General features: G+C 35.6%; 5 protein-coding genes across 5 annotated transcripts; 2 read left to right on the forward strand and 3 right to left on the reverse strand.

Annotated features, from left to right (window-relative positions):
* Positions 1-78: 78 nt before the first annotated feature.
* Positions 79-4568, reverse strand: LOC125064797 (mitochondrial E3 ubiquitin protein ligase 1). The gene is made up of 6 exons (XM_047672029.1): positions 4325-4568; positions 3859-4016; positions 3422-3579; positions 2365-2635; positions 1188-1395; positions 79-495 (listed from the first exon to the last, which is right to left on the reverse strand). The coding sequence occupies exons 1-6, from the start codon at positions 4439-4441 to the stop codon at positions 376-378; spliced, it is 1032 nt and encodes a 343-aa protein (XP_047527985.1). The 5' UTR covers positions 4442-4568; the 3' UTR covers positions 79-375.
* A 763-nt stretch (positions 4569-5331) lies between these two features.
* On the reverse strand, positions 5332-12294 carry LOC125064608 (ATP-dependent RNA helicase DHX8). The gene is made up of 13 exons (XM_047671744.1): positions 12092-12294; positions 11027-11892; positions 10644-10805; positions 10211-10315; positions 9576-9722; positions 8921-9433; positions 8577-8824; positions 7563-8229; positions 6915-7055; positions 6674-6826; positions 6139-6464; positions 5866-6045; positions 5332-5601 (listed from the first exon to the last, which is right to left on the reverse strand). The coding sequence occupies exons 1-13, from the start codon at positions 12183-12185 to the stop codon at positions 5379-5381; spliced, it is 3825 nt and encodes a 1274-aa protein (XP_047527700.1). The 5' UTR covers positions 12186-12294; the 3' UTR covers positions 5332-5378.
* A 486-nt stretch (positions 12295-12780) lies between these two features.
* On the forward strand, positions 12781-13551 carry LOC125064531 (mediator of RNA polymerase II transcription subunit 9). Its single transcript, XM_047671629.1, has 3 exons — positions 12781-12920; positions 13011-13116; positions 13261-13551. Exons 1-3 carry the CDS (start codon positions 12817-12819, stop codon positions 13399-13401), a joined length of 351 nt encoding a protein of 116 aa, XP_047527585.1. The 5' UTR covers positions 12781-12816; the 3' UTR covers positions 13402-13551.
* Positions 13552-15201: 1650 nt separating this feature from the next.
* Positions 15202-23008, reverse strand: LOC125064530 (GTP-binding protein 1). The gene is made up of 13 exons (XM_047671627.1): positions 22550-23008; positions 21996-22107; positions 20506-20680; positions 20074-20252; positions 19566-19729; positions 19044-19166; positions 18612-18727; positions 18246-18390; positions 17982-18164; positions 17165-17300; positions 16823-16956; positions 15931-16083; positions 15202-15479 (listed from the first exon to the last, which is right to left on the reverse strand). Exons 1-13 carry the CDS (start codon positions 22643-22645, stop codon positions 15357-15359), a joined length of 1839 nt encoding a protein of 612 aa, XP_047527583.1. The 5' UTR covers positions 22646-23008; the 3' UTR covers positions 15202-15356.
* Positions 23009-23280: 272 nt separating this feature from the next.
* LOC125064690 lies at positions 23281-24613 on the forward strand. Its single transcript, XM_047671874.1, has one exon. The coding sequence runs from the start codon at positions 23426-23428 to the stop codon at positions 24101-24103; it is 678 nt and encodes a 225-aa protein (XP_047527830.1). The 5' UTR covers positions 23281-23425; the 3' UTR covers positions 24104-24613.
* Positions 24614-25080: the final 467 nt, after the last annotated feature.

The raw sequence follows: 25080 nt of genomic DNA on the forward strand, positions 1-25080 counted from the left end.
ACTCTCTCAGTTGCATTTAATGCGAAGAAAAACATTAACAAGATTCTATGTTTTGCATTTGTGCTATGGAAAAATTTCTACCCAATCCTTTAACAACAAAAACATTTTTCTGCACGGCTGACATTTAACATTTTAACATGAATGTAAATGGTTTATTGTGACTAGAAAAACGATATAGTCTTGTACTGAATTATGATTACCTTATTGAAAAATACTTGTGTTATTTTTAGTTTAATTTACCAAGAATTTAAAGATGAGGTGATATTGATTTTAATCGATACTCTTTAATGATGTATTTACATAATATCAAATACAATTATATCTTTGAATAGGCCGTATGTTTAAATAAATTAACTATTAAATATATTTTATTATTTACGTTATAAAAGCTGGTGCGCGGGATTCTATTCTCTCTCTGCAAATAGGGCACTTGTCTTTGATATTCTCTGAGCAGTCTTCACACAAGCACACATGACCGCAAGGTAGCAGAATTATCTGAAGTACATAAACATACATTAATTTTTATGTGTATATGTCACCGTAAGATTACAAACATCGTTAGATTACAATCTATCTCGTCAGATTGTAAGCTGTCGAAATATTGTGAACCGTGAAATATGATTGCAATATAACGCGCTATATTTCGCTATATGTCGCTCTTACAATAAGACCGGCCAATCAGGGGACAGATTGTAATCTAACAGTTTGACTTCGACAGATTACAATATAGCGAAAAATAATGCGTTAAATTGCAATCATATTTCACGGTTCACAATATTTCGACAGTTTACAATCTGACGAGATAGATTATAATTTAACGATGTTTGTAATTTTATGGTGACATACAAATCAACGGTAATCTAAAAAATATTACATTCACATCAGTATCCAATACTTTTAACTTTGTCTATTGAATAACGAAAGCTCTGTGTGACTGTAACCAAGCTGTAGTTATTTTATTTTTAGGGTACTTGCATGTCATATTAAAAAGTAAAGTAACTGTCGGTAAATGTAAAAAATAAGAGGCTGTCTTTGCTCAGTATTCTTTTAAGCAGATCTGAAGGCATTTTGGTTGATAAAAGTGGCAGAAGAAGGCTAATAATATTTCATGTTATTTGTTTCCACCGAAACGAGTACAAAGTTTTCCCTCCATGTAGCGAGCGACGAGCAGCTGACGGGGGACTGACCTCCTTGGGGTTCTCTGTGCAGACGACGCACAGCTGCAGGTCGGGCAGCGCGTGGTCGCGCGTGTGTGCGCGGCGCTGCCGGCGGCCGGCCGCCAGCTGCTTCTTCAGCTGCTCCTCAGCCTCGCGCCGTCGGCGTCTCTTCATGTACTTGTAGAGGACGCGGCCGGACGCTATGGCGGCGACTGTGCCGAATACGGCGAGGAGGATTCTGTAAATTGTACCTTTCTACTATATCTAAAACTGTACTAAAGATTGCCTTTCTAGCTGTTTTCTCTGTAGAATCTTTATTCAGTGCCGATACCAACTCTACGTTCAATTCACGATTCAAAAACTCTTGTTAGAGAATACTATAAAAATGTTTATTTGGATTAAATTGTCATATTTGGGATTGGTTATTATAACATAAGTGTTCGAGAAGTCGATACCGAGTTTATATTCAATAGTTCGGATTAGACTGTAGACTATTTTACGCTCTCCTTGTATATTTTAAAACTATACAAGTCGTTGGCCTGTTCCTACAGTCTCCAAGTGACCGACATCTAATCAATACAATACTTACAGCTTAATGGAAAACCCTTTTGTTACAGCTGTAATACTTTAGTGCAAACATAACACTACCAAAAACACCATTCACTTGGCTTTTAAGTCGTGTAAAATCAGATACGATTTTGTTTATCGTTAAGAAAACTGAACAATAATACAGTATATGTATAATAATAGTCTCGAAATTAAAATTGCGAATGTAAATTTGACTTACATGGTTGTCACAAACATGGTGAAACTGACACAGGAATATGAACTCAATAGTCACTAATTGAAGTCAATACGTAATAAAAATTGATTGACATGCACAATTAAGAGGTCACTAAGCTCGTAACGAGGCATAAATTATGTCGTGTGCGTGTCGTTACGTGAGGTTCTTTCTGCTGCAATTAAATTTGCGTCATGTGCTCACAATGAATTTAGTATTGTAAAATTGTTAAGATGTACATTTATAAACAAATATATTATTTGTAATGACTATATTGAAGCTAGTGAAAATAACTAGTAGGCTTATTTTTAAATAAAATTTACAATTTATTGAGAGCTCTCTTAATTCATATTTGATCATGCATCGTTCCTATAAGTATAAATTGCAATTGATAAGAATAAATAGAAGTCAATTTTATAGACATACCTCAAAAAATCCCGCGAACTAGCTAGCCTCTTCAATAAACTAGACTTTGTGGCAGTGGTAAGGTAAAGGGGCAGTCCATCTCTTGGTGGCTGAATCTTTAGCCCAGAACTGGTCCTACTCAATTCTCCTACAACAGTTATGTAGGAACCATCTCGAAGCATCTCCTCCATAGTCTGAAGACCGCGCTGCCGAACTCCCGAGAAGAACCCCCAGACATGGTCAATCACACCAGGAGACATTGGCTCAAACTTATCTGATATTACATCCAAGTCTATGCGATGGAAACAAAACATTTATAATTAAAATACAATAATCAATCAATGTAATGTTAATAGATAAAATATAATCATTAATTTTAATTTTGTGAAGCAATTTTATTTTTTATAAAGACGAAAACTTGACCACAATCACATCTAATGCAGTTTAAGGAGCGCGCTCGCCTAGAATATTTTTATTCAATGATTCACTTTTCGGGAAACTAACTTTTTTTGTTCGGGAAATATAGACGTCGGAAGGACATTCCGCACACGACTGTGCAAAAATATGTAGTACGAAGTTGTTGATTTTAATGTTTTTCGATGGTGGAAGGCTTAAGGAGGTATAAAATCAACGACAGGCACGCTACTACGTTAAGTCGATATTCTAACTTTGGAATTTGGCCTTAATCAGCGACACATCGCCGCTGATTCTCATAGCACAACGATCCACCGAATTTATTGTTTAGTAAGAGTGGCGAATTGTCAGGATATGGTACAACTCAAGATCTACCTTTACATGGTGAGCATTCACATATCTGCGCTATTGACGGAGTGGTAACTAGCCAAGACTTTAACCTTCACCCAGAAAGAGAAAGTATAGTTCGGTTGGCAAAATCTACATTTCACGTGATGGCTATTGAGTAGCAGAAACTAATATTGTGAACTCTACAGATGCAATGAGAAAATGATATCAAGGCAACCCTAGAATAAAATTAATTCTTATGACAATTAGGGCAATAACACTAGTTTTTTTTATTATTATATGTAAATTGAAACTGATATCAATAATGTGTACCAACCTAATAGTTCTGCAGCTAGAGCATCCACAACTTCAATGCTGTATTTTCCACTATTGAGTACAAAAGGGGTCGAGTTGTAAACCTCATGAATTGTGCGAGTCTGGTCTGACCAGAACCCAGCTGATGTTCTGGCTATGACATGTTCTTTTATTGTTAACCTGTAATTGTATAAATACTTACACAAGGCTATGGTATAGCAGCCTATATGACTTAAATTCCTCTGTAAATTTGATTTGTAATTCAAAAATATTTTTTCAAATCCCATGCTTGTGATTAGAGAATTCGAACATACAAATGCTCAAGCATTTTTGAATTAACCAGTGTTTGCTCAGTGCTCGAAATTCAACCATAATGATTGTTGAAAATTTTAAGAAAACATAATATGTAAAAATTGTACTGAACTGTTTTGTTTTATTATTTACAATAGATTATCATACCTTTGAATTACACCTGTTACAGATTGGTGGTAGTTGCTAGTAATTGGGTTGCCAAGTGGCTTTACAAGGCCCCTTATCACCACATATGGGATCACATGACTGGGGTACTTGTTAATCTCCTTGTTTAAAGTTGAATCTATGTCCAGTACTGGGGCTGACTGTAAAAAAAAATTGTATACCAAATGTCAATGTCTATCTGTGTTTTGATATTTGTGATTTAGTAGTTTTTTAAATAAAATATATGTTATATGTTTCAGTAATACTATAATGCAATAAATGACATAACAGATCAAATCCCATTGAAAACTAATAAATAAGATAAATATATTTATCTTCGTCGTTCAAATTTTACTTATAAATATCAGAACATTTCTTTTTCTGCAATGATCATAATTCTCTTATGAATATGAATTACGTATTCGTGTGTAACATAATATGTACCTTATATACGATATGGAATACCAACCTGTAACGCGTTCAATATATATTTACATTTGCTCAGCTGTTTTACACAAAATCCCAATATTAACGAATCAATGCCTAGTATAACGGTTTCACCTATTATCTCCGAAAAGAAATCCATTTTTAATTATTTGTATAAAACTGTTTACACCAAAATTTTGACGAGTATTGAGTTCAGTTCTATATCATCATATTTATTTTGCTAAAGTTATCTAATAGTTCGTAATTAGACCACATAACCTCCTACAACAATAATAAATCATATGTCAAAGTCAATCTTCTGTTGATATCAATGGTGTTGCCAAAGAAAGGATTAATGCCATTTAATATTAAAGTACCTAAGCGAGTCTACTATTTACTAAAATTAATATCTTATATATCGTGTCTGGGTTGGTACCATAGCAATGTTGTTCTTTTCCAGTTGGAGGGGTGAGTTAGCCAGGCTAACTACATGCACAAGGAAGATGACATCTTACTTCCGAAAGTTGGTGTAATTTAAGGAATTTCTTGATGTTTCTTGCGGCGTCAATGTTTATGGACGGTGATAACAACTTACAATCTGGTGGCCCATTTGGGCGTCCATCTACATATATATTATAAAATAATAAATATTAATTACATATGTTTTATGTAAATAAAAAAACGATTTCGGTACAAAGGTTATGAATACTGTATGTGGTTAGTTGATTTGCCGCTATTACCGCTTATATGGATAGAAACACTTGATAAAAATGCTTTCGCTGGCTCTTACCTAACTAACAGTATAATTGTGGTTGTGGTCTGTTTTGTTCTGTCAGTAACAGATTTCAAATTGTACTAATAAACTTTTGCAAAGCTATGTTTTGGAATTTAAAAATTTCCTGTAAATAAAATTCCTTATAATGTAATGCTTTAAAATATAACTTTTTATTATTTTAGTTAGTTAGTTTTTTATTATTTTAGTAGTTAGTAGTTAGACAAAGTTAAGTGCAGACTTTTAAGTTATATTAAAATAAAAGGCACATATTTTTTTGATTATCTTTAATCTTGGAAAGACATAAAACGTCAATAAACTTAAGTTAATTTCTGCGTCGTCGAACTCTTGATATTCTCCAAGCGTTGGGTTCTTCATATTTATTGTACAGAGGTTCCAATCTCTGGTTCTTCTTGAATTTAGACAGTTTCGTCGGGTCAGAAAACTTGAAAAAGGCTGGTGCAAACTCCACGAGCCATTTGGGGTCGATTGTAGTCACCTCACGCATATATTCCTTGGTGGTTTGTACTAGTTCATGATAAATGACCCTAAAAATAAAAGAAGCCCCAATCATCATATATACGCCAATTCTTAACGTAAAAAAGTCTGTCATTATAGGAGGCAACATAGCTTATTATGCAATTAAACAATTAACATACCAAAAGTACATAATTGTAATAGATAATTAAGAATAAAATACAACATAAACATTTTTTATTGCAATGCATTTCTTTCACGGAGGATGGTTAATTTAATATTGATTTATTTTTAATTATGCTGCACTTTTAATCTAAAACTATACAAGTACATACCACTCAGGTTGCCTATTAAACAACGCGCTTGAAGGATGAATGTACACGACTTGGCTGTCCACTAGAGTTCGGTAGCCTTCTTGGGGATCTTTCTTTGCAGCATTTCGAAAGAAGCCAGAGCATATTGTCTTCTGAATCCGAACTGTATTCTTGCCGGCTGACACGACATCTAGTTTGTGCCTAAAATATTTAATAAAAATTTTGGTTACACAATGATACTAACTCCGAATATTTAGGCCAAGAAAATAAAATGTTTCAGCAATTCACACATACCTATCCATGATACCGAGCAGTTGTTTTCTAACATCCTGAGCCCGTTTCAACGTCCTGATCTGCACGAAGTTCTCATAGCACCACGCATTCGAAAACTTGTTGTTCTTCCAACTATTGTAAACAGCTAGTAATGTCAGATGATCTCCTTCGGGCTGGTTAAACTTCGCTTTCTTCTGATCAGCTAGAGCTTGTTTGTCTTTAGGTCGATAGAATACGTTTTGAACGCTCAGCATGGAGACGATAGTCAATATTTCATCAGAGCATTGCAGCGCTACCGACATAATAAGGATTTTCGAAAGATTTGGTTCCAGTGGGAATTCAGCCATCTGTGACAGAATAATGTATAAAATAAGTAATATGCATTTATTGATATTAAGAAGAAAGGCACGCACCACTGAACATGGAATCCAAAATGTTATATCACACATGCCTGTAATAACACGCCAAATCGAGTTTGATGTTTGGCGACAGTTTCGCTTGAACGAAGTTACATCACAAGTAAAACATTTTTTATTTTAAAATAGTGCCAGCTCACCCGTCGGCCAAGTCTCGTGAGCAGTCCTTCCGAGTCCAGTGCAGAGAGGGAGTGCAGCTGCTCCAGCGCCATGATGAGCGACTCCACTGGGGGCGCGTCCATGAAGTCAAAATGCAGAAGATCGTTAATGCCCATCGTCTTCAGCTGCAGAACCTGGATATAAATTATATATTTTATTTACTGCTAACTATAATATAATACGTGTGTACGTTACAAGTTGAACAAGTGGGCCGGTACTAACGGTGGTGGCGAGGTTGGTGCGCTGTATCTCCGGCACTGGAGTGGGCAGCATCTCGTCGCGGTAGGCGCGCTCGGTGTAGAGCCGGTAGCACTTGCCGGGCCCCGTCCGGCCGGCGCGACCGGCGCGCTGCTTGGCCGCCGCCTGCCGAACGATACACATAGTAAATCAACTGCTAAACCATCGAGAACGAGAGATTATTTTTTACTTTATTTACCTGAGGAAGACGTATTTATAACTATTTTAGAATATAACTATTGCTATTGTGATTTTGTCTATGAATAAAGTAACTTAATGTCGTAATAATTATAAAAGCCCTAAATTTTAAAAATTATAAAAGCTTAAAAAGTATATCTTTCAATTTTCAAATTTTCAAAAGCCGACATTCGAAATTATTTTCTAAGTAATTCATTAATAACTTATCAACTCCGAACATACATATATCTAAACTATGATTTACTTCATAATACTGAGTGTCATTCGATTATGTAGATATCAACCATACGAACATCTCACTTATAATCTCATTGAAACTAATTTAGGATGATTGGATTAATTTAAGTTAATTTATTCCAATCTTTTTACGTAAAACTGAAATTGTGTACCATGTTTCATGCTAAATCATTACAACAATATTATAAAAATGCATACCTGAGATATCGGGGTTACGACCAACGAGTCCATGCCGGTCTTAGAATTGTACACCTTCTGTTTAACAAAGCCAGGGTCCACGACGTAGTAAATACCATCTATAGTCAGGGAAGTCTCCGCTATGTTCGTGGCTATGACCACCTTCCTCGATCCCGGCGGCGCCGGCTCGAAAATCCTTGTCTGCATTTCCGAAGGCAGCGCCGAATACACGGGCAGGATGATCAACTCGGGCACATCGGGCCCCAACGATTTCATCCTCTCATACAATATTTCGCAGGCAGTGTCGATTTCCTCCTGACCAGTCAAAAACAGCAGTATATCGCCGGGCGGTTCCCGCAAATGAATTTGCATAACTGTTATCAGTGACGCGTCGAGGTAGTCCGTCTCCGGCTCCTTTGTGTACAACACTTCGACGGGGAAAGTTCGTCCCGGTATCGTGAAAATGGGTGCTTCGAAGAAGTACTGCGAGAACTTTACTGCGTCGAGGGTTGCCGACGTCACGATCAATTTCAGTTCGGGCCTCTTCTGCACGGCTTGCTTCAGAAGACCGAAGAGGACGTCCGTGTGTATAGTACGCTCGTGAGCCTCATCCAACATGATAACGGAGTAGCTCTTCAGATCCAAGTCCATCAGACACTCGCGGAGCAACATACCGTCCGTCATGTATCTGCAAATAATCACGTGTAAACGATCGATTGTAGGATAAATTTAGTATTTAATAATAACTGTAGGATAAATTGTATTCATATTATGTATCAAAGACGTAGACTTGTAGTTAGAAAAAAAATAGTACAAATATCTTTAACATAGAAATATCAATTATATATGCTACAAATAGAAAGGGACCCAGAATTGATACTTGTGGGATCACCCATTTTTATTACACTTCTAAAATATTTTATTAACAGAAACCTTTTGTATTCTTTGATTTAAGTATGTTACAATTTTTAAGCTTGTTCAAAAACATTACTCCTACTCAATCAAATGTTTTAGATAAATCACAGAATAACTCACTTGATGACGGTGTCGGGCGAGGTGCAGTCCTCGAAGCGGATGGTGTAGCCGACCTCCTGGCCCAGCCGGCAGCCGAACTCCTCGGCCACGCGCTTGGCCACGGACATGGCGGCCACGCGGCGCGGCTGCGTGCACGCCACGCGCCCGCGCGCCGCCAGCCCGCACTCGCACACGTACTGCGTGATCTGCGTCGTCTTGCCCGACCCCGTCTCGCCGATCACGATCAGGATCTGGTTGTCCGATATCGCCTGCGGAGCGATCGCGTGTCGTTAGTGTCCCGATTAGTGTTAACCGTTCTCGACGAAATATCATAAATTCGAAAATAAACTAGTCCTTGGTCTTACCTTAGTCAGCTCGTCTCTCAGCTTGTAGATGGGCAAGGATTGCCTCTGTTCTAGGAGAGATAGATTAGTTTTCTTCCCGAACGACGACTTCTTTCCACCTATCACGTGCTTCTTCCATTCCGGTAGGTCCTGGGGGGTGATGCCGGTGCCCCTCATGTTTGCGGCTAGAGCCCGACCGTCCGCCTCTGGCAGTGGATCGATCCAGTTCTTATTCAGGCCGGTCGGTAAACTTTCCATTTCCTGTTCTCTTTGCAGCATCTTTTGTTCTCTCCTCTCTTTAGCTAGAGCCGATTGCATCATAGCAGCTTGTGCTAATGATCCGTCTGGATTCTTGACGATCCTAACGGGAGATAGATCGTGTAAGGCTCGACCGTGGCCCTGGAGGAAGGGCGGTTCCTCTTCGACTAGTTCTATTTCGATATCGGCCTCGCCATCTTCGTCTTTTGGTAGTAGCCCTGTCTCCTCGTCGAAGTCGGGTAACTCACTCTTATCGATGACTCCTGATGATATCATCTACAAATATGTAATGAAGTTTTAGATTAACTACTTTATAACAATTCTAAGCAGTGCCAAGTACTATACAGAGCAATGCAAAATGAGATTACAAAGCTATTATGTATGAGATAATTCCTTATTTAAAGCACCAAATTTTTACCTGTTTAATCTCCCAGCGCTCTGGACTAGAGATTCGAGTTACGCGTTTACGACTCGAGTCTTCATCTGGATCGAGACCGCCTTGTAGACCCGCCAATACCGTGGCTGCCGGCGGGGGTCTATCGGGGTTGCGACCTTCGCGTTCTGCCTGTTCACAAATTTAAAAACATTTATTTTTTATATATTTCGAATGTATACAAACATTGTCCAGCTCAAATACTTTCCCGGGTTACAAAATAAAGTTTTGGTAGCAAGCAAATAGCAATTACATTAAAAAAAGTATATGCTGCTCAAATTAAAAAATCACTTCAGATAGTTAAAAAAAGGTTCAAAATGTCTAAATAATATTTGTATTTGCAGGAAAAAAAAAACATAAAATGTCGCGTACTGCACTAACATAAGCTGCGGGATGTACCGGACATACCATAGATTGATTTCACTACATAAACCACTTCTTAATGGTGCATTTTAAAAACCAAATTAAAAATAGGGTTTATTTATATGACATTTTAGATACATAATTAATTTTACCATTATCTATAAAAAGTAAATAATATTAGCATTATAAACAAATAATACTTTTAAAAACCAGCATATTAGTTTACTGTGGTACTAAAAAGGAATTGAGATTCTTACCTCTAAGTGTGCATGAGATGTTGGATTCAAATCTTTCCCTGTTTCTTGACAAACATCTTTCATTGTAAGTGACACTTTTTGTCCTGTTACAGACAACACCTTGATCTGAAATAAAATTAGTTTTAGTCTATGCCCTTCTATAACATGTGACAAAATTACTATTGAAAAATAATTTTAGTTACTTTTTTACTACAATTGAATTTTTTTATTTTCCTATATCATAAAAACATTAGACAAAATTAAAAATATAAATTTGTTTATTTCTGTTCAGAGAAAAAAACTGTTAAGCTTGTGATATAAGTTGGTACCATAATAGGCCAAGTGGTCAGGATTAAATATCACTAAATGACCTATATACTGTAAGTTATTGAGGCTCCAAAGCCTTGCCTTTATTAACATAACAAATAATAATTTTCGAACTAAATATACATACCTTGACTTTATCACCCCGAGATACCACATCGGAGACATTAGTTACCCTACCTTCAGCTCTTAGCTGAGATATATGAACAAGGCCTTCCCACCTCTTACGCAAGCCTTCCATTTGTATAAAACATCCAAAAGGCACAATATTAGCCACTCTTCCACTGTAAATCTAAAAAAGAAACAAAAAATAATATTTTTAATTTACCAGTAGTCAGCTTTGAGGTGGCAAGAGTGATTTTAAATTGTAGTTATTAAAAATATTATAGTTACAAGCATTACTAATTATGTAAGGGTCATCCTAAGCAATATCTAATTAAGTAAGCTATATTAATAATAATATATATAAATATTTAGTACATATTTACATAAATATTCTATAAGTCTACTTACTTTCCCAGGCTCAGGATCATCACTTATTGCTTCATCGGGGCTCTTTTTTCTTGGTTTTTTAACAAATTCACTATCTCTATACCTGCTCCTGTCTTCCCTACCACGAGACTGGGATCTAGATTTGGACCTCCTATTCCTAGATCTTGATCTTCTATGTCTTTCTCTTGACCTAGATTTGTGACGTTGGCGACTTTTAGATCTTCGTCTTCTATCTCTCCCTCTACTCCTACTACGCCTGTCTCTACTTCTACTTCGTCTGTCTCTACTTCTACTACGTCTGTCTCTACTTCTACTGCGCCTGTCTCTACTTCTGCTTCTTTTGTCCCTTGTACGACTTTGACGGTCTATACTTCTTCTACTTTTCTTGTCTCTTGAACTCTCCCTTTTTATACGACTATCCTTACGATCTTTACTATGATCTCTTTCCCTTTTTCTGACATGCTCTTTCTTTGTGTCATCACTTTTGATGTTACTGTTAGAAGGAGCTAGTGCCTCCAAGGCTGCCATGGCTTCGTCCACTGCATCTTTACTTGAGGATTCTTTTCCTTTTGATTCAACCTTAAATATTTCCTTTGAAGTTAATCTTGTATTTTTCTTCTCATCATCATCACTTTCTTCATCAGAGGTAAAAACTGGAGGCTTATCATTAGGAATAGCTAATCCAGGAAACTTATTAGCTAGTGGATTTGATTTATTATCCTTCTCATCACTTTTATCATTTTCACATGGTACTGGTTTCATATGCTGTATTATACGCAGTAAATTTGTCATAAAGGAATCAGAAAATTCAGCCCCATTTTCTATTAGAGCTTTTTTAAAATTATCAAAGTAGGGATTCTTGTCTGCCAAGTCTATGATAAATTCAGCTGTAAATTAATAAAATTATATTACGTTTGGGTTTGGCTTGTGTGTACGGTAGTAGAAATTTGGGAACCTATAAATCGGCATATGACTAGCGTCAAAAAGTAATGCACCGTTACGTTCTTTCCCAAATCCCTGCTACATTTACGATATAATATTATGAAATAGTAAATGAAATATGTTATATTATTTTCTAATACGTACCTAAATCCTTATCGTTTAGCCCTAAATGGTTGTCTAATTCTGTACATATTTTAGATACAAGCGAGAGATGTTCTAACTTAGCAACCTCATCCATTTCTTATTCTTAAACTTTAATATTGCTATAAAATCATGCTCGTCACAATTTTAACAAAAACAGAACTTCAGCATTGCTTTACTCATTAACTGACACTGACAGATTAAAACAAGCACAGATTATTAGGTATATGGATAGATTTGGTTCTACGATAGAAATTGTTGTGTGATAAGTTATCAATTCCTAGAATTTGAAATATTAACTATATATTTGATGCCTTGACGTTATAACTCAAAATAATTATATGTATATCAAAGAAACTACAATTTACAATAATTTATTGCCGCCTTCATATACAATATAATTAACACATATAATATATATATTTGAACTTGGAATATAGTAGTGGCAGTAGTGTTTAGTGTGCAGTTGTATAAGGAAATACTTATATGATCCTTCCTTGAACTACATCCAAATCAAATGATTAGCTGTTAATGACTTTTTATATAACAATGGACATTTGACAGTTTGACGTTTGAGGTTTGCTAATTTACTTTTGTCAATTTTGTCTTGAGTAATTTGCCCAAGCATGTGAAATTATTTCAATTTTAAGCAAACCCCTGACTTTTTAGTCATATTAATATTTTAGGCAAGTGAATTTTATAAGTTATTTTAAGCATAATCGTTAATTATGGAAAACAACACTGATCATTCCGATCCCAATAATTTTAGCCCGTTAACTGTCCAAGAAGTAGACGTAGACTTTTTACCGATTGTTTACGAAATCATACGAAGGTATATTTTTGTACGATTTTATTTTTAGATAAGATATTGTCACATTTATTTGACAATTGTTTAATATAGTATGTTTTTATTATTACGTAGTGTCGAAAGGGACTTTCACGACAACTCAGCTAAAGCCAGAGAGTCTCAAGATTGCAGCTTAAAGGTCTTAGAATTACAAAAGAAGTTTGATATTGCGCGTTCTCAGGTTTGCTTTCTTCAATATAATCCTTCTTAACATACAACTACCTGATTTATTAACTTCATCTTTTAGGCTAAGTACAAAATATAGAATCTGTACTTGTTTTTTTTACTTATAGTATGTATAATAAGTTTATTAATAATGTTTCAGATTAGACGTCTCCCAGGAATAGAATACAACAAACAAGATCAATTAAAACAGTTTGAGATTCTTCGAACTCAACTAAGACTGAAAAGAGAACTCTTACAAAAGTATCGTAATATGTGCTCATTTGAAACATCATTTAAATGATACGAAAATGCCATTACGAACAATACTCAGATATTTAGCAAATAATGAACAACTTGTTCAGAAGATTGCGGATTCCTATCCAGTAAGAAGAGCAGCTCAGCTTGCTGTCTCAGTCTTTTTTAGAGGGAAGGAAAAGCTGTCTACTATGGATCCTCAACAAGTTAATAGATTTGTATCATTCTATAGAAAATTTAGTCAAAACATAAAGGAAGGTATAGATGATGCCAAAACTAAGTTAAAAAAATAGCATTACAAACAGCTTAAAACAAATATCAGGTTATAGGTTTGAGAATTGTGTGCTTATGGAGATTTGTTACCTTGTAGAATTTGGTTTCCTAGTCTAAGCTAGAAGTATACATTATAATTATGCAAGAAAATACCATTTACAGTTCCAGCTATTTTTATTTCTCAAAATCAATAAAAATATCCTCTTACTTACACTATAAAAAAATCACATTACAATGGTACTTATAGTGAATACTGAACTTATATGATATGAAGCAAAGAACTAGCAACACTAATGGATCAATTGGTATTAATTTGATCCATACTAGGGAAAAAATAAATTTCGAAATTATAAGCCTGCTTCCAAGGCTTATCATCGAGTTCACAATACAAAGAATACATTGTATCTCAAGAGACCAGTGTATATATAAGTAGTAACTATTTGTAATTTAAAATATTTTATTTATTTATAGAAAATTTAGTAAAAACATGTTAAAAGATATCTTAGCCCAATATTTGTCCCCATCACATAGATTAGTCCACACACAATTAATTTGTTAATTTTCAGATACTGAAATTTTTGGTGATTGGATTTCACTGTATAAATTTGATTTATGAATGACAAATTTTAATAGGTTCCTTTACAAATAAATGATTAAGCCATTTTCACACAAAATAAAAAATATATTTTTTAACACAAATTCCATGAATGCATATAATCTGCGACATATAATTTAACAAAAAGATGTAAGGTAACAATTTCACTTTTAAATTTTAACAATATAATAAAAAATAAAAATTCTAGGACAGTTTACATTATCAGTATTTGTCTGTCTTATTGCATTGATTGTGTTTATTGAAATATCTGCAAAGTGTTAATCATAATCACATGTACAGTTGACGAGGTAATCAGTAGATCCTATTTTATCTAATGCAAGAACTATTACTAATTTTGACCCATAAAAAATTATGTTACTTTCTAAAAAATGTATGTAAACATAGCCTATAGAGTATGTAAAAGTAGATAAATATTTTTTTATACGAATTCAAGACAAAATAGTTTTTCAAGACCTTTTTAGTACACAATCAGACACAACTGGGCGAACAGCGACAAGTCATATATTTATGACCACAGATTATAACTAAAATCAACTTCAAACTCACACCACATCCTACCTTATCGTGGTCGCACAGGTGTCATCTTATTCGTCGAGTGGTAAAGTACATGAGATTTATATAAAACTTACTATGTATTACTTTAAACTATAAATATGACATCAGAAGTATTTTCATGTCATTTAATGTTTAAATCAAATGACAAACGTGTTACTTATATGTAAAGTTTGAGCTCTTTTAAGCAGAGGTTTTCGTGATTAAATATCTTGCTATAAAAATAAAGAGAATTATAAGTATTGCCATATGCGAATATATACGAAAAGGAACAGTCTCGTGCACTGCTGTTTGTCACAGTCGTGAGGCATATCTATTAATTTAGCTCCGTCTTGTTATTTAATTGCACTGCAGTATCCTCGTATAAGATCGTCGGTATGCTAGCTCAAAAGAACGGAGAGGAAACGGAAATTTTTGGCATCGATTATGTCGATGTAGGCTTAAGTTTACTAATGAACAAAGTACTTCGAGTACGGTTCGCATGGACAGTAAGAGGATTCGGAGCTGCGAGCACGTTGTGGAGGGAGGCGGGGGTGGGGGGGTGTCCGGGTGCAGCGCACTCAGTTGGCGGCGAGCGCGGGCGGCGCGGGCTTGTCGTGCCGCTTGCGGCGCCGCGCCGGCGCGCGCTTGTCCGTCTGCACCTCGAACGGGGAGTCCACCGCCGTCACGTCGCTCTCCTGCGTCTGGACAATGAACATACCGAGTTTCTTTGATTATTTATATATTAAGACCGCGTCGAAAAATATAACGGCCAACAGTTGGCCACATTATACGCACACTGGTAAAGAAAGTAGAACTAGTCAAGCTGTCACATACATCAATTATAATCTGCGTACTAGAAGTGGAGTGGAGTATTAAGTTTATAAGACTTGCTTAACTATTTATCCACCAAATACTATAAAAGACTTCTCCAGAGTATACCCTATAGACCCTACTCATACAGACCCTTGAAATATTTTAGATTTAATTAAAGACAATTAGATTAATTAAAGACATAGACAATTTTACAACTTTTTACCAATTTGATATATTCCTAACAATTTTTTTTTTTTAAAAGGCTTTAAAATATAAATCCAGTAAAATGGATCAATGTTTATAAAAAAACATCTCGATCATGAGCTACAAGGCACGGACCGCGGGGGGCGGCGGGGCGAGCGCGGGCGCGGCGGGCGGCGCGGCGGGCGCGCGGGGGGCGCGCGCGGGGCGCACGGGCGGCGCGCGCGGCGCGGCGGCGGGCTCGGGCCGCAGCACGTTGCCCACGGCCTTGGTGCGGCCCTCGCGGAACACCTGTCGGGCCACGCTACTTGAGTCGACTTTTCGAGCATTACTCAAACTCAAATTCTTTGATTCAATAACAATAATAATGCTTCGAATTACACACAAATTAATCACTACCACCGGTTCGGAAAAGGAAATACCCTGACCTGAGAAGAACCTGGAAAGAAACTCAGCGGGTCTTTTTTTTTTCAATCTAATTAAATACATATATTGAATATGATAAGAAATAGCCAGGAGGCGATCGTTTAATTCCCAAGATGTGCTATCAATAATAAACTCACTAATTGTATAGCACCCTTTCGCACACAAGCATTCCTTAGCATTTTTTTTAAACTTGGCGTTGACTAATACACCTTATTTTTTTATTTTTTTTTTCTCGTTGGAAAAACGCTTTACGCGCTACCCCCACGTGATGGTAAGTGGGGGGGGGGGTCTCCCCGGATCCCTGGACGCCGAGTGCGCCCAGGCACGCTGGGTTTACCTACTAAAAAACCAGCAGTACCCTCTCCGTCTTTCGGCGGGCGCCACGGGATCGCTTACGCATACTACCTGGTCGGCCCGCCTGTGCGGGCCTCCAACACCTAGAGGGGGATTGACGAATACACCTGCGTTAGTGCACATTTGCACCTCAAGGGCGTCATTTGGTGTTTATTATTATCGGTATCTGAATTCCGAACGAATGGATGTCATAATTGCACTTAAATATTAAATCAAAATAACTACAAGTGCTGAAATTGGAGGACGTTACCATGCGCTGGCCACACTTGAGATACTCGGGGTGTTTGATGAAGCGGAAGCGAACGAGTGCCTTGTCTCCCGTGCGCAAACACTCTCGCGACATGGACAGGATAGATGCCGTCTGACGGATGCTGCCGCAGTGCACTGAAATTCAAGCAGGGATTTAAAATTAAATGAAGTCACATCACTATTTTAAAACTTTAATTCATTCTTATACTTAAATTTAAAAAAAAACTCCCTAAAAAGTGAAAAGTACTTATCATACTTTTCACTTTTTAGGGAGAGTGAAATATTAACAATAAATGAAAAATAAAAATATTTTAAGTGTCATTTTCAAGGGCACAATACTTACCCATGGCCTGGTATCGCGAGGAGATAGTGGTCGGGTGGTGTAGCACCAGGATCTCCCCCTCGAACTGCCAGCAAGCCTGTGGGTTGAGAGCCGGAGACACCATTACCATGCCCTTGCGGATCTGAGACCTCTTGATCTGTGAACATATATTATAAAATAATAAAATATTTAAATACTCACTATAAAAATAATAAATTAATTTTCACATTGCGTCTGTTTTATGATTAGATAATACAAGGGAATCATATAACATATGAGTAAACGATATTTTTTTAATATATGAAAATCAAAGTTTAAAAATATATAAAAATAATTGATAATCCAAGTTTTGTCATCTCGAACTCAATAAATATCCTTCTCCGAAGCAGGAACACTATTTCGGCTACCATCTCACAAGCATCAATGGTCTAATGGAGAGCTTCTCTGAATTATACTGGAATGGTGCAGGTTCTAATCCCGATAGCAATATTGTCGAGATGAATTAAGACTGTCAAATGAAGGATGAGAGAAGGAGTCACTATTTTTATTAGATTAATTTTTATTTTTTGCCAAAAAAAAATAATTGCTCACTAAAATATCATATCAAATAAGATATGTTATTAAAGTAAGCAATACCATGTGTGTCGTATAGTAACATGAATAATTTATATTTTTTTAATGATTAATAATTTACAAATTAGAATAAAATAAAATAGATATATATATTTTAAAATAAGATAGATTGACGATAATATTCAGGTAGATAATATTAAAATAGTCGTTATGATGGATCGTTGTCGTCGATGCAGCCGGCCGAGCAAGGACTCGAGTGGGGTACCTTCTTGAGCGCGAAGCTGGCGGTCTGGCCGCCGCGCACCTCGGCCACGCTCATGCGCTTGCGGTGGATGCTCTTGACGGTGATGGGCGTGAAGCGGCCCAGCGGGTCGGGGCCCAGCAGCAGCGTGTCGTTGAGCCGGATGAGCCCCGCCAGCGTCGTGCCCGACACCACCGTGCCGACGCCCTGCGGCGGGACACCATGATACCGACGGACACAAGAATGTATCTAAGTCTGAAGGACTCTGTCGCTGTGTGCGGCACTCACGGGGACGGAGTACGTGTCGTCGATCTGAAACTCGGCCGGTTTGTCGTCCTGAGAGGGCATCCGGGTCTTCAGAAGGTTCAGGAACATCGTCAGCATTTCTAGATTTTCTCCGGTCACGTTGGACACTTGGAAGATGGGACACAGTCTGGAATGAACGAGTACTACTTAATAATATTATCGGTACGATAAACTAGAGCTTCCTGTTCGGGTCTGCCGTTAATTATACGTATACGTATAAGTTTTAAGCAAGGGTAACAACAATATACCATATAAACATTATCATCAGGTGTATTTGATAAATCCATCATCTCCCGGTCCAAATGGCTGTGTCAATGTTTAATGTCAGCGAATACTGAGAAAACTCACCTTTGAGACACAAAATTGGTTGCACTAACGATAACGTCATCTCTAGTCTTCACCATCACCGGCACCTTTCGACATCCGGAGGACTTCAGAATCCTGATTAGTAATTTGAGATTATCCTGAAAAATAAAACATTCTCTTGTTCCTTTACTAATATTGACAATCACACTTCATTCTTCCAAAGGATTTTTATTATATTAAATTGTGACAGAATAGATTTTTATTAAATTTTGCTTGATTTTTTATTAAGATTTGTTCACTGAAAAAAAGACATGTTTTTTTGTATATTTAATTTTTAATTCTTTTAAGTATTAAGAATTAAATATACAAAACTAATCTAACTAATGTTACACTTTAAAAAATAATATAATATAGTGCGACGAAATGCAGATATATACATAAAATGTATGCAGTTAAAATGGGAACACAAGTTACCTGTAGCACGTTGGGGGGGCACATGTCGATCTTGGTGACGACCACGAACACGGGCACGGCCAGCGCCAGTGCCAGCCCCAGGTGCTCCTTCGTCATGCCCACGATGCCGGCGTTCGCGCCGATCTGCGCACGCACACACACACTCACAAGACTCGTTGACCACGCGCCAACAGTTATACAGACATATGCTAGGGAGCTGGATAACGACGGTGGCAGACGCGGTCGTTATTGTTTCGTAGGGCTCTGTCGCCACTATTAATAACGTCAGTTACCAAATTATTTAGAAACTTTGCTCGCCATCTTCCTAGGCATTATTTGTAACATATAAAAAGTTTAAGTATCAATGTCCAATAGCAAGTTCGATCATGAGTATAAGAAGTGAGCAATCGATCAACTTGTCTGTTGTTTTGTGATGTCTTTATTTACTTAAAATTAATTTTTAAAGCATTACTATATTATATGCTAGCCGGTGCTAGGAGAGGGACGGAGATTTCCAGGAGTCGAAATCGTAAGCTGCCGTACCATAAGCATGCCGAAGTCCGGCGCGTGACCCGTCATGCCGAACACGGTGGTCTTGAGGTACCGCTCGTGTCCCGCCAGGTCGATGAACGTGATGACCTTGGACGACTTCTCGCAGATCTTCACCCAGTCCAGCGCGCCGTGCTCGGGCTTGTTCACCACATTACCTACAGTGGAAATGCGATATAAGTAATAGTTGCAAATATATGACATATTAAAGGAGAGGGTTTTGAGCTGATTCCTCTACGTTGCTCCTATGCGAGTTCGAGATGTATTATAAACACAAATTAAGCACATGAAAATTCAGTGGTGCTTGTGCGGGTTAGAACCCGCTATGATCGGTTAACATTAACGGTTTCAACCACTGGGCCATCTCGGTTCGATACTACAAAGCAATTTTGTAAAAAAATAATTCAAGAAAAGAATTACGATCTATACTATAATTAAATTAGTATATTTTTGTGCGGAAGGCTGGTAACGGCTACACATTAATTAAAACTTTATCAATTACCCAGGCTGTCGAATCCTAATATGTCATTCCCGACGGAACTGGTCCTCCCGCTCTCAGCCTCGTGCTTGTGTCTGAACAGCCTCTGTCGAGCGTAGCCTCTTCCATTGTCAAGTTCGCCGTGTGTCAGCACTCCCAGTAGGGTGGACTTACCGGCATCTACATTGCCCACTACAGCGACCCTGCCGACGCCCAACACATATTAAGATGATTGCAAACGAAACAAACGGACGTGGAAACATTTAAAACATTTCTTATTTAAAGGCAATTTAAATCTTCATAATTTTTTCATTCAGAAATTATGGAAATCAAAAAATGTTTTAAACTAAAGGAAAGCACGTGCTTTTGTATATTATATTGAATATAGTGTGTTGAACAAATAAATGAACAATTAGTCAATGTCTTGAGAATCTAAAGAGGTAAATAGATATACACCTTATTTCCATAAAATCATTATGGTCTACTTCTGTGCGTAGCAGATACTGGCCGGTGAGACCGGTGCCGCACTCCCAGCGCCGCAGCTCGACGCACGATATACGCTCCCCGCTCACCAGAGACTGTAGCGTCGCCACTGACGCGCTGTATTCATCCTCTGTTAACCCCCGACCATCTAACACATGGAAACTCAATCAGTTTAAGCTAAACTTATATTCACTTTACTACAAATAAATATTGTTCAAAAATCACTACTACCATACTCAGTGAGTCATTCTCGGTAATATTATATGTCTTGTCAGAACTGATAACACAATGCAAGAAAGTAGATTGTTGCAACATCAGATCGCTAACGACCATTGTGTAATCAACATTTCATTTATGTGTAGAAAAATAACTATGCATATGACTCGAATTCTTCACCATCAGTTATAAAACTAATTTTTGTTTTATTATAATTTATAAACAATAAATAATACAAATGTTTTTATGGACCTTAAGTAGAACATTATAAATTTATTACAGTATTATACTGAAACTATCTTGTGAATGCCAACAATGTATATTGTGTGAACAGCATAATACACTAACTAACGTGTTGAAAATTTAATATTAAAAATGTAGTTTAATTAAATATTCCATCTGAAATTTATTTTATTTTATTTTTTCCTCATCTCAAGTTATTTTTTTTTTATCTATTTATCATTTATATTATTTTTCCAATTAAAGAAGCATAATAAATAGGTGATGCAATATAAAGAAATAATTACAACTAACCAGCCAAAAGTTACTATTTGATGGCCAAGAATTAATACAAAAACTTAGCATGATAAATAAAGTATTGCTGGATGTGTAAGGCACAAATACAGATCACCTTTTCACTAAATAAATTAAATAAAAAATATCATATAAATATAATGGAGACAATTTTTTTTCTTATTATTTTAATAATTAAAATAATGTATGAAATGTGATATGATGAAATACAAAACTTATCATAAATTATGAAATCATATCAATGATGCCTGTGATTGTGGTAATCATACTTGTGGAGTGATTTTGTTGATAATACACAACATGTTATGTATTAGTATAGTATAGTAGATACTTTTTAGCTAAATAAAAAAATGTCTTATTTCATTTCAGATTATTTGTCTTACAAAAATAAAAAATATTTCACAACATTAAATTTGTTGTGAAATATGTTTTTATTAATAAACGGGTGGGCAAATGGACATATGGTCCACCTAATGGATAGTGGTCACAATCACACCAATCAATAGACATTGGTGCCACAAGAAATATAAATTATTTCTTACACCACTGATGCACCACCACCCTTGACACCTGAGATATTATATCTCCCGTGCCTGAAGTTACACTAGATGTCAATTTTTAAGCCCTACCAATAAGCTAATTTTTGTAAATCAATTAATTTTTAATTAAATAATACTTTATTTGTAAATCAAATTATACAATTTAAGACTCACCCTCTCCATGGCCAATGTCATAAATAATTTCACCGTTTCCCGTGTCTAGCCTCTCTAATAATTGTTTGCGTAGCAGATCATACTCATCAGCTGTTGGACTCACAAGTATCATCTAAAATATATACATGTTATTCAATTATGCTGTATAAAACTAATTAAATTTAATACATGCAAATATATTAATTATAATTTTTATTTGTTTATAAATTAAATGGAGGGAAAGCATAAACTTTATAATTTAGTTTATATTAAAAATCTTTGTTCTGGGTGTTGGTAGAGTATTTCATCATTTGTTTACAAATTACATTCATATTAGGGAGGCTAGGGTTGACTAACTGTAAACCAAACATGATGCAACAAATCAACAACATTTGTTATGGGGAATTTGTTGAATATGTATTGTATATATCTTCATTTTACGTTATGTTATGAAAATTTAAATTGTTAGTTTCTTTTAAATTTAAATTTTAATATAAATACTACTATGGTGTTCTTAACTGGCGCGTAATTGTTTTCAACAAAATATTTACTTCGATTCGTCTTCGCAATATTACCTTTCCTCGAATACTTGAGTAGTCAGTCTCACAGTCATGAACTTCAAGTTCTGGCAGAGGACTTTCAGTTGTCGGAGAATCCATGTTGTTGTCCATTATTATATGTTTATACAAATTCACAATAAAACCAATAACAATTACACCATTATGTCACCATTAACATAACAATCACAATTGCAGTTTTATTATTACCAAAACGATAGTTCTTTATATCTCGACTTAAATAATAACTTGAAATTGATAATTTTTACATCGCGCAAAATTAAGTTCTCATTTAATATTTTTTAAATCTTTCCAATAAGATTGTCACTAAAATTAAGTCTTCGTAAGTAATTAGAAACACAAATATTACGGCACAAATCAAATTATGTTACATTCTCGTTCTTTAGTGTATAGAAATAGATTTCAGCAAAATAAAACAGATGGAAGAAATGCCAACTTTTTGACAACTCAGCTCAGGCGCCGTCGCCAGTATTGCCGCTTTCGTTTAGTTCCAGGTAATTTATTAACCAAAAGTCGGATACTAATCAGCAACGTCTTTTTAATAATCACCAACATAAAAATAGTAAAATAATTAAAATAACTATTCATTTCATAATGTTTTCATTTTTATTATTATTTAAATTCTTTATTTCGAATTTCATACATAATATATTCATATTAAATTCCGCATCTGTACGTGTAATTGCTCTGATTTGAAACTTTGAAATTTTCAATATAATCTATATTAATGTGATATTTACATTGAACTTTCAGTAAATAATTTGTTGTATTTTCCTAAAAAATATTACCGTGAATTACATTTGAATTACCACATTTGTTCATTCTTTTTGCAAACAATGGTTTTGTGGATACCATTATCATTAAATAATCAATATGGGTGATCTAAGAGCATCTGATAGTTCATGGAAGAAAATGGTGATAGCCAAATCAAACAATAAATGGATTTCTACGATAAAATCTGAGCCTATAGATTCTATTGTTACTACAATGAATACTACAAATTTATCTATTGGCGAAAGCAATTTCGGTTTTAGAGAAATAAAGAAAGAGAACGATGGCGTTAGTATCGAAAGTAGTACTCCTGAAACGAATGAAACAGAATCTATGATACAAGAAATGGATCCACTTAATATTGATCTCCCAGCAAGGAGAACAAGGAGAAAAAGCTCTGGGCCTAAAAATGAGACACCAGAAGAAAGAACAGCAAGGCTTGCTAAAATGTCAGCATATGCAGCTAAAAGACTTGCAAATGAAACTCCTGATCAACGTGCTATTCGGTTGCGACGTATGTCTGAATATGCAGCTAAGCGCCTTGCTCAGGAGAGTAGTGAACAAAGAGCACGTCGTTTAGCACGCATGTCAGCATATGCCGCTAAAAGACTTGCAAGTGAAAGCCCAGAACAAAGACAAGCAAGGCTAGCTAGAATGTCTGCATATGCAGCACGGAGACAGGCTATGAAAAAAATTATAAGCGGTAGTCCCAGTAATAGTCTCGATACTTCAAATTCAAATTATGATATAATAAACAATATAATGCCTCACCACAGTTGAGACTGTGATACAGCTGTCGGTCGTCTTAAGTTATCATCTATAACTATGCTCATAGTATGCTAAAAGAATGCTATTTTTAGAGTATTCAATATATTTGTCATATTTATTTTTTGTAAAGAAAATTTAAATGTAAATAATTATATTTCCAAGGAAAACAAAATATATAGTGATTTAAAAATTTACTAATCTGTTATATAACTTAAGTTAAGGGAATCTAATTTTGTAATATGGAGTTTCAGCCAGGATTTTTGTATTTAACCATTGTATATATAAAATATAGACTTGGACAGTAGAAAGAAAATCATAATAATGAGAAGTAAATCTTTTTTCTTTAGTAATTTAACAGTAAATTTTTGAGTGTGATTTGAATTAATATGATCCTTCAATAAGAAATAATTTGTAAAATATATTTTTTAGAGATTTTAGCATCTGGTAACTTTTATCTATATGATAATTGCATTTTTACATAATATATGCAGCTGATAAATCAAGTGTGTGCTATGGTATAATAAATTCATTTTTTTAGTCACAACTAAACTTTTTTTTCATTTATTTTGTATTATAAAAGGTCAAATATATACTGGTATTTTTTTTTGGAAAATTAACAACTATAATTTATAAATCATATCTTATTCAAAAAGTTAAATGATAACTGAATAACAATCAATAAGAATAATTTGCAGTGAAAATTTATTTCTTATTCAGGCATGACTGGTTAGATCATTTAAACAGTTTATTCATGTTTTTGAATGTTAATTTAATGACTACATTGCCATTACAAAATTAACATAGAATGTCACCTGAGTTATAGTGATAAGACTTTTTTATGAATGAGATCATTTCAATCATGGCCACTTGATACTTAGTGTACAATGTGATTGAAAACATGAAGTCATTCTTAAAACAATAATTAAAAATACAAATAAAAGATATGGACAACACGTCAGCGGAGACATAGATATAAAAAAAAAGTTAGT

Source organism: Vanessa atalanta, chromosome 6 (assembly GCF_905147765.1).
Source record: "Vanessa atalanta chromosome 6, ilVanAtal1.2, whole genome shotgun sequence".
Lineage (NCBI taxonomy): Eukaryota > Metazoa > Arthropoda > Insecta > Lepidoptera > Nymphalidae > Vanessa > Vanessa atalanta.

What these genes read in the sequence shown, in the direction of transcription:
- LOC125064690 (XM_047671874.1), top strand. Translation starts at nt 23,426, where the DNA reads ATGGGTGATCTAAGAGCATCTGATAGTTCATGGAAGAAAATGGTGATA.
- LOC125064531 (XM_047671629.1), top strand. Translation starts at nt 12,817, where the DNA reads ATGGAAAACAACACTGATCATTCCGATCCCAATAATTTTAGCCCGTTA. An exon ending in GTTTACGAAATCATACGAAG is followed by an intron (nt 12,921 to 13,010) that starts GTATATTTTTGT and finishes ATTATTACGTAG; the next exon opens with TGTCGAAAGGGACTTTCACG. An exon ending in TTGATATTGCGCGTTCTCAG is followed by an intron (nt 13,117 to 13,260) that starts GTTTGCTTTCTT and finishes ATAATGTTTCAG; the next exon opens with ATTAGACGTCTCCCAGGAAT.
- LOC125064797 (XM_047672029.1), bottom strand. Translation starts at nt 4,441, where the DNA reads ATGGATTTCTTTTCGGAGATAATAGGTGAAACCGTTATACTAGGCATT. An exon ending in GTAACAGGTGTAATTCAAAG is followed by an intron (nt 3,580 to 3,858) that starts GTATGATAATCT and finishes ATACAATTACAG; the next exon opens with GTTAACAATAAAAGAACATG. An exon ending in TCTAGCTGCAGAACTATTAG is followed by an intron (nt 2,636 to 3,421) that starts GTTGGTACACAT and finishes TCCATCGCATAG; the next exon opens with ACTTGGATGTAATATCAGAT.
- LOC125064608 (XM_047671744.1), bottom strand. Translation starts at nt 12,185, where the DNA reads ATGGATGAGGTTGCTAAGTTAGAACATCTCTCGCTTGTATCTAAAATA. An exon ending in GCTAAACGATAAGGATTTAG is followed by an intron (nt 11,893 to 12,091) that starts GTACGTATTAGA and finishes ATTAATTTACAG; the next exon opens with CTGAATTTATCATAGACTTG. An exon ending in AGCGCTGGGAGATTAAACAG is followed by an intron (nt 9,434 to 9,575) that starts GTAAAAATTTGG and finishes ACATATTTGTAG; the next exon opens with ATGATATCATCAGGAGTCAT.
- LOC125064530 (XM_047671627.1), bottom strand. Translation starts at nt 22,645, where the DNA reads ATGGACAACAACATGGATTCTCCGACAACTGAAAGTCCTCTGCCAGAA. An exon ending in AATGATTTTATGGAAATAAG is followed by an intron (nt 20,253 to 20,505) that starts GTGTATATCTAT and finishes GGGCGTCGGCAG; the next exon opens with GGTCGCTGTAGTGGGCAATG. An exon ending in ACCAATTTTGTGTCTCAAAG is followed by an intron (nt 18,391 to 18,611) that starts GTGAGTTTTCTC and finishes CGTTCATTCCAG; the next exon opens with ACTGTGTCCCATCTTCCAAG.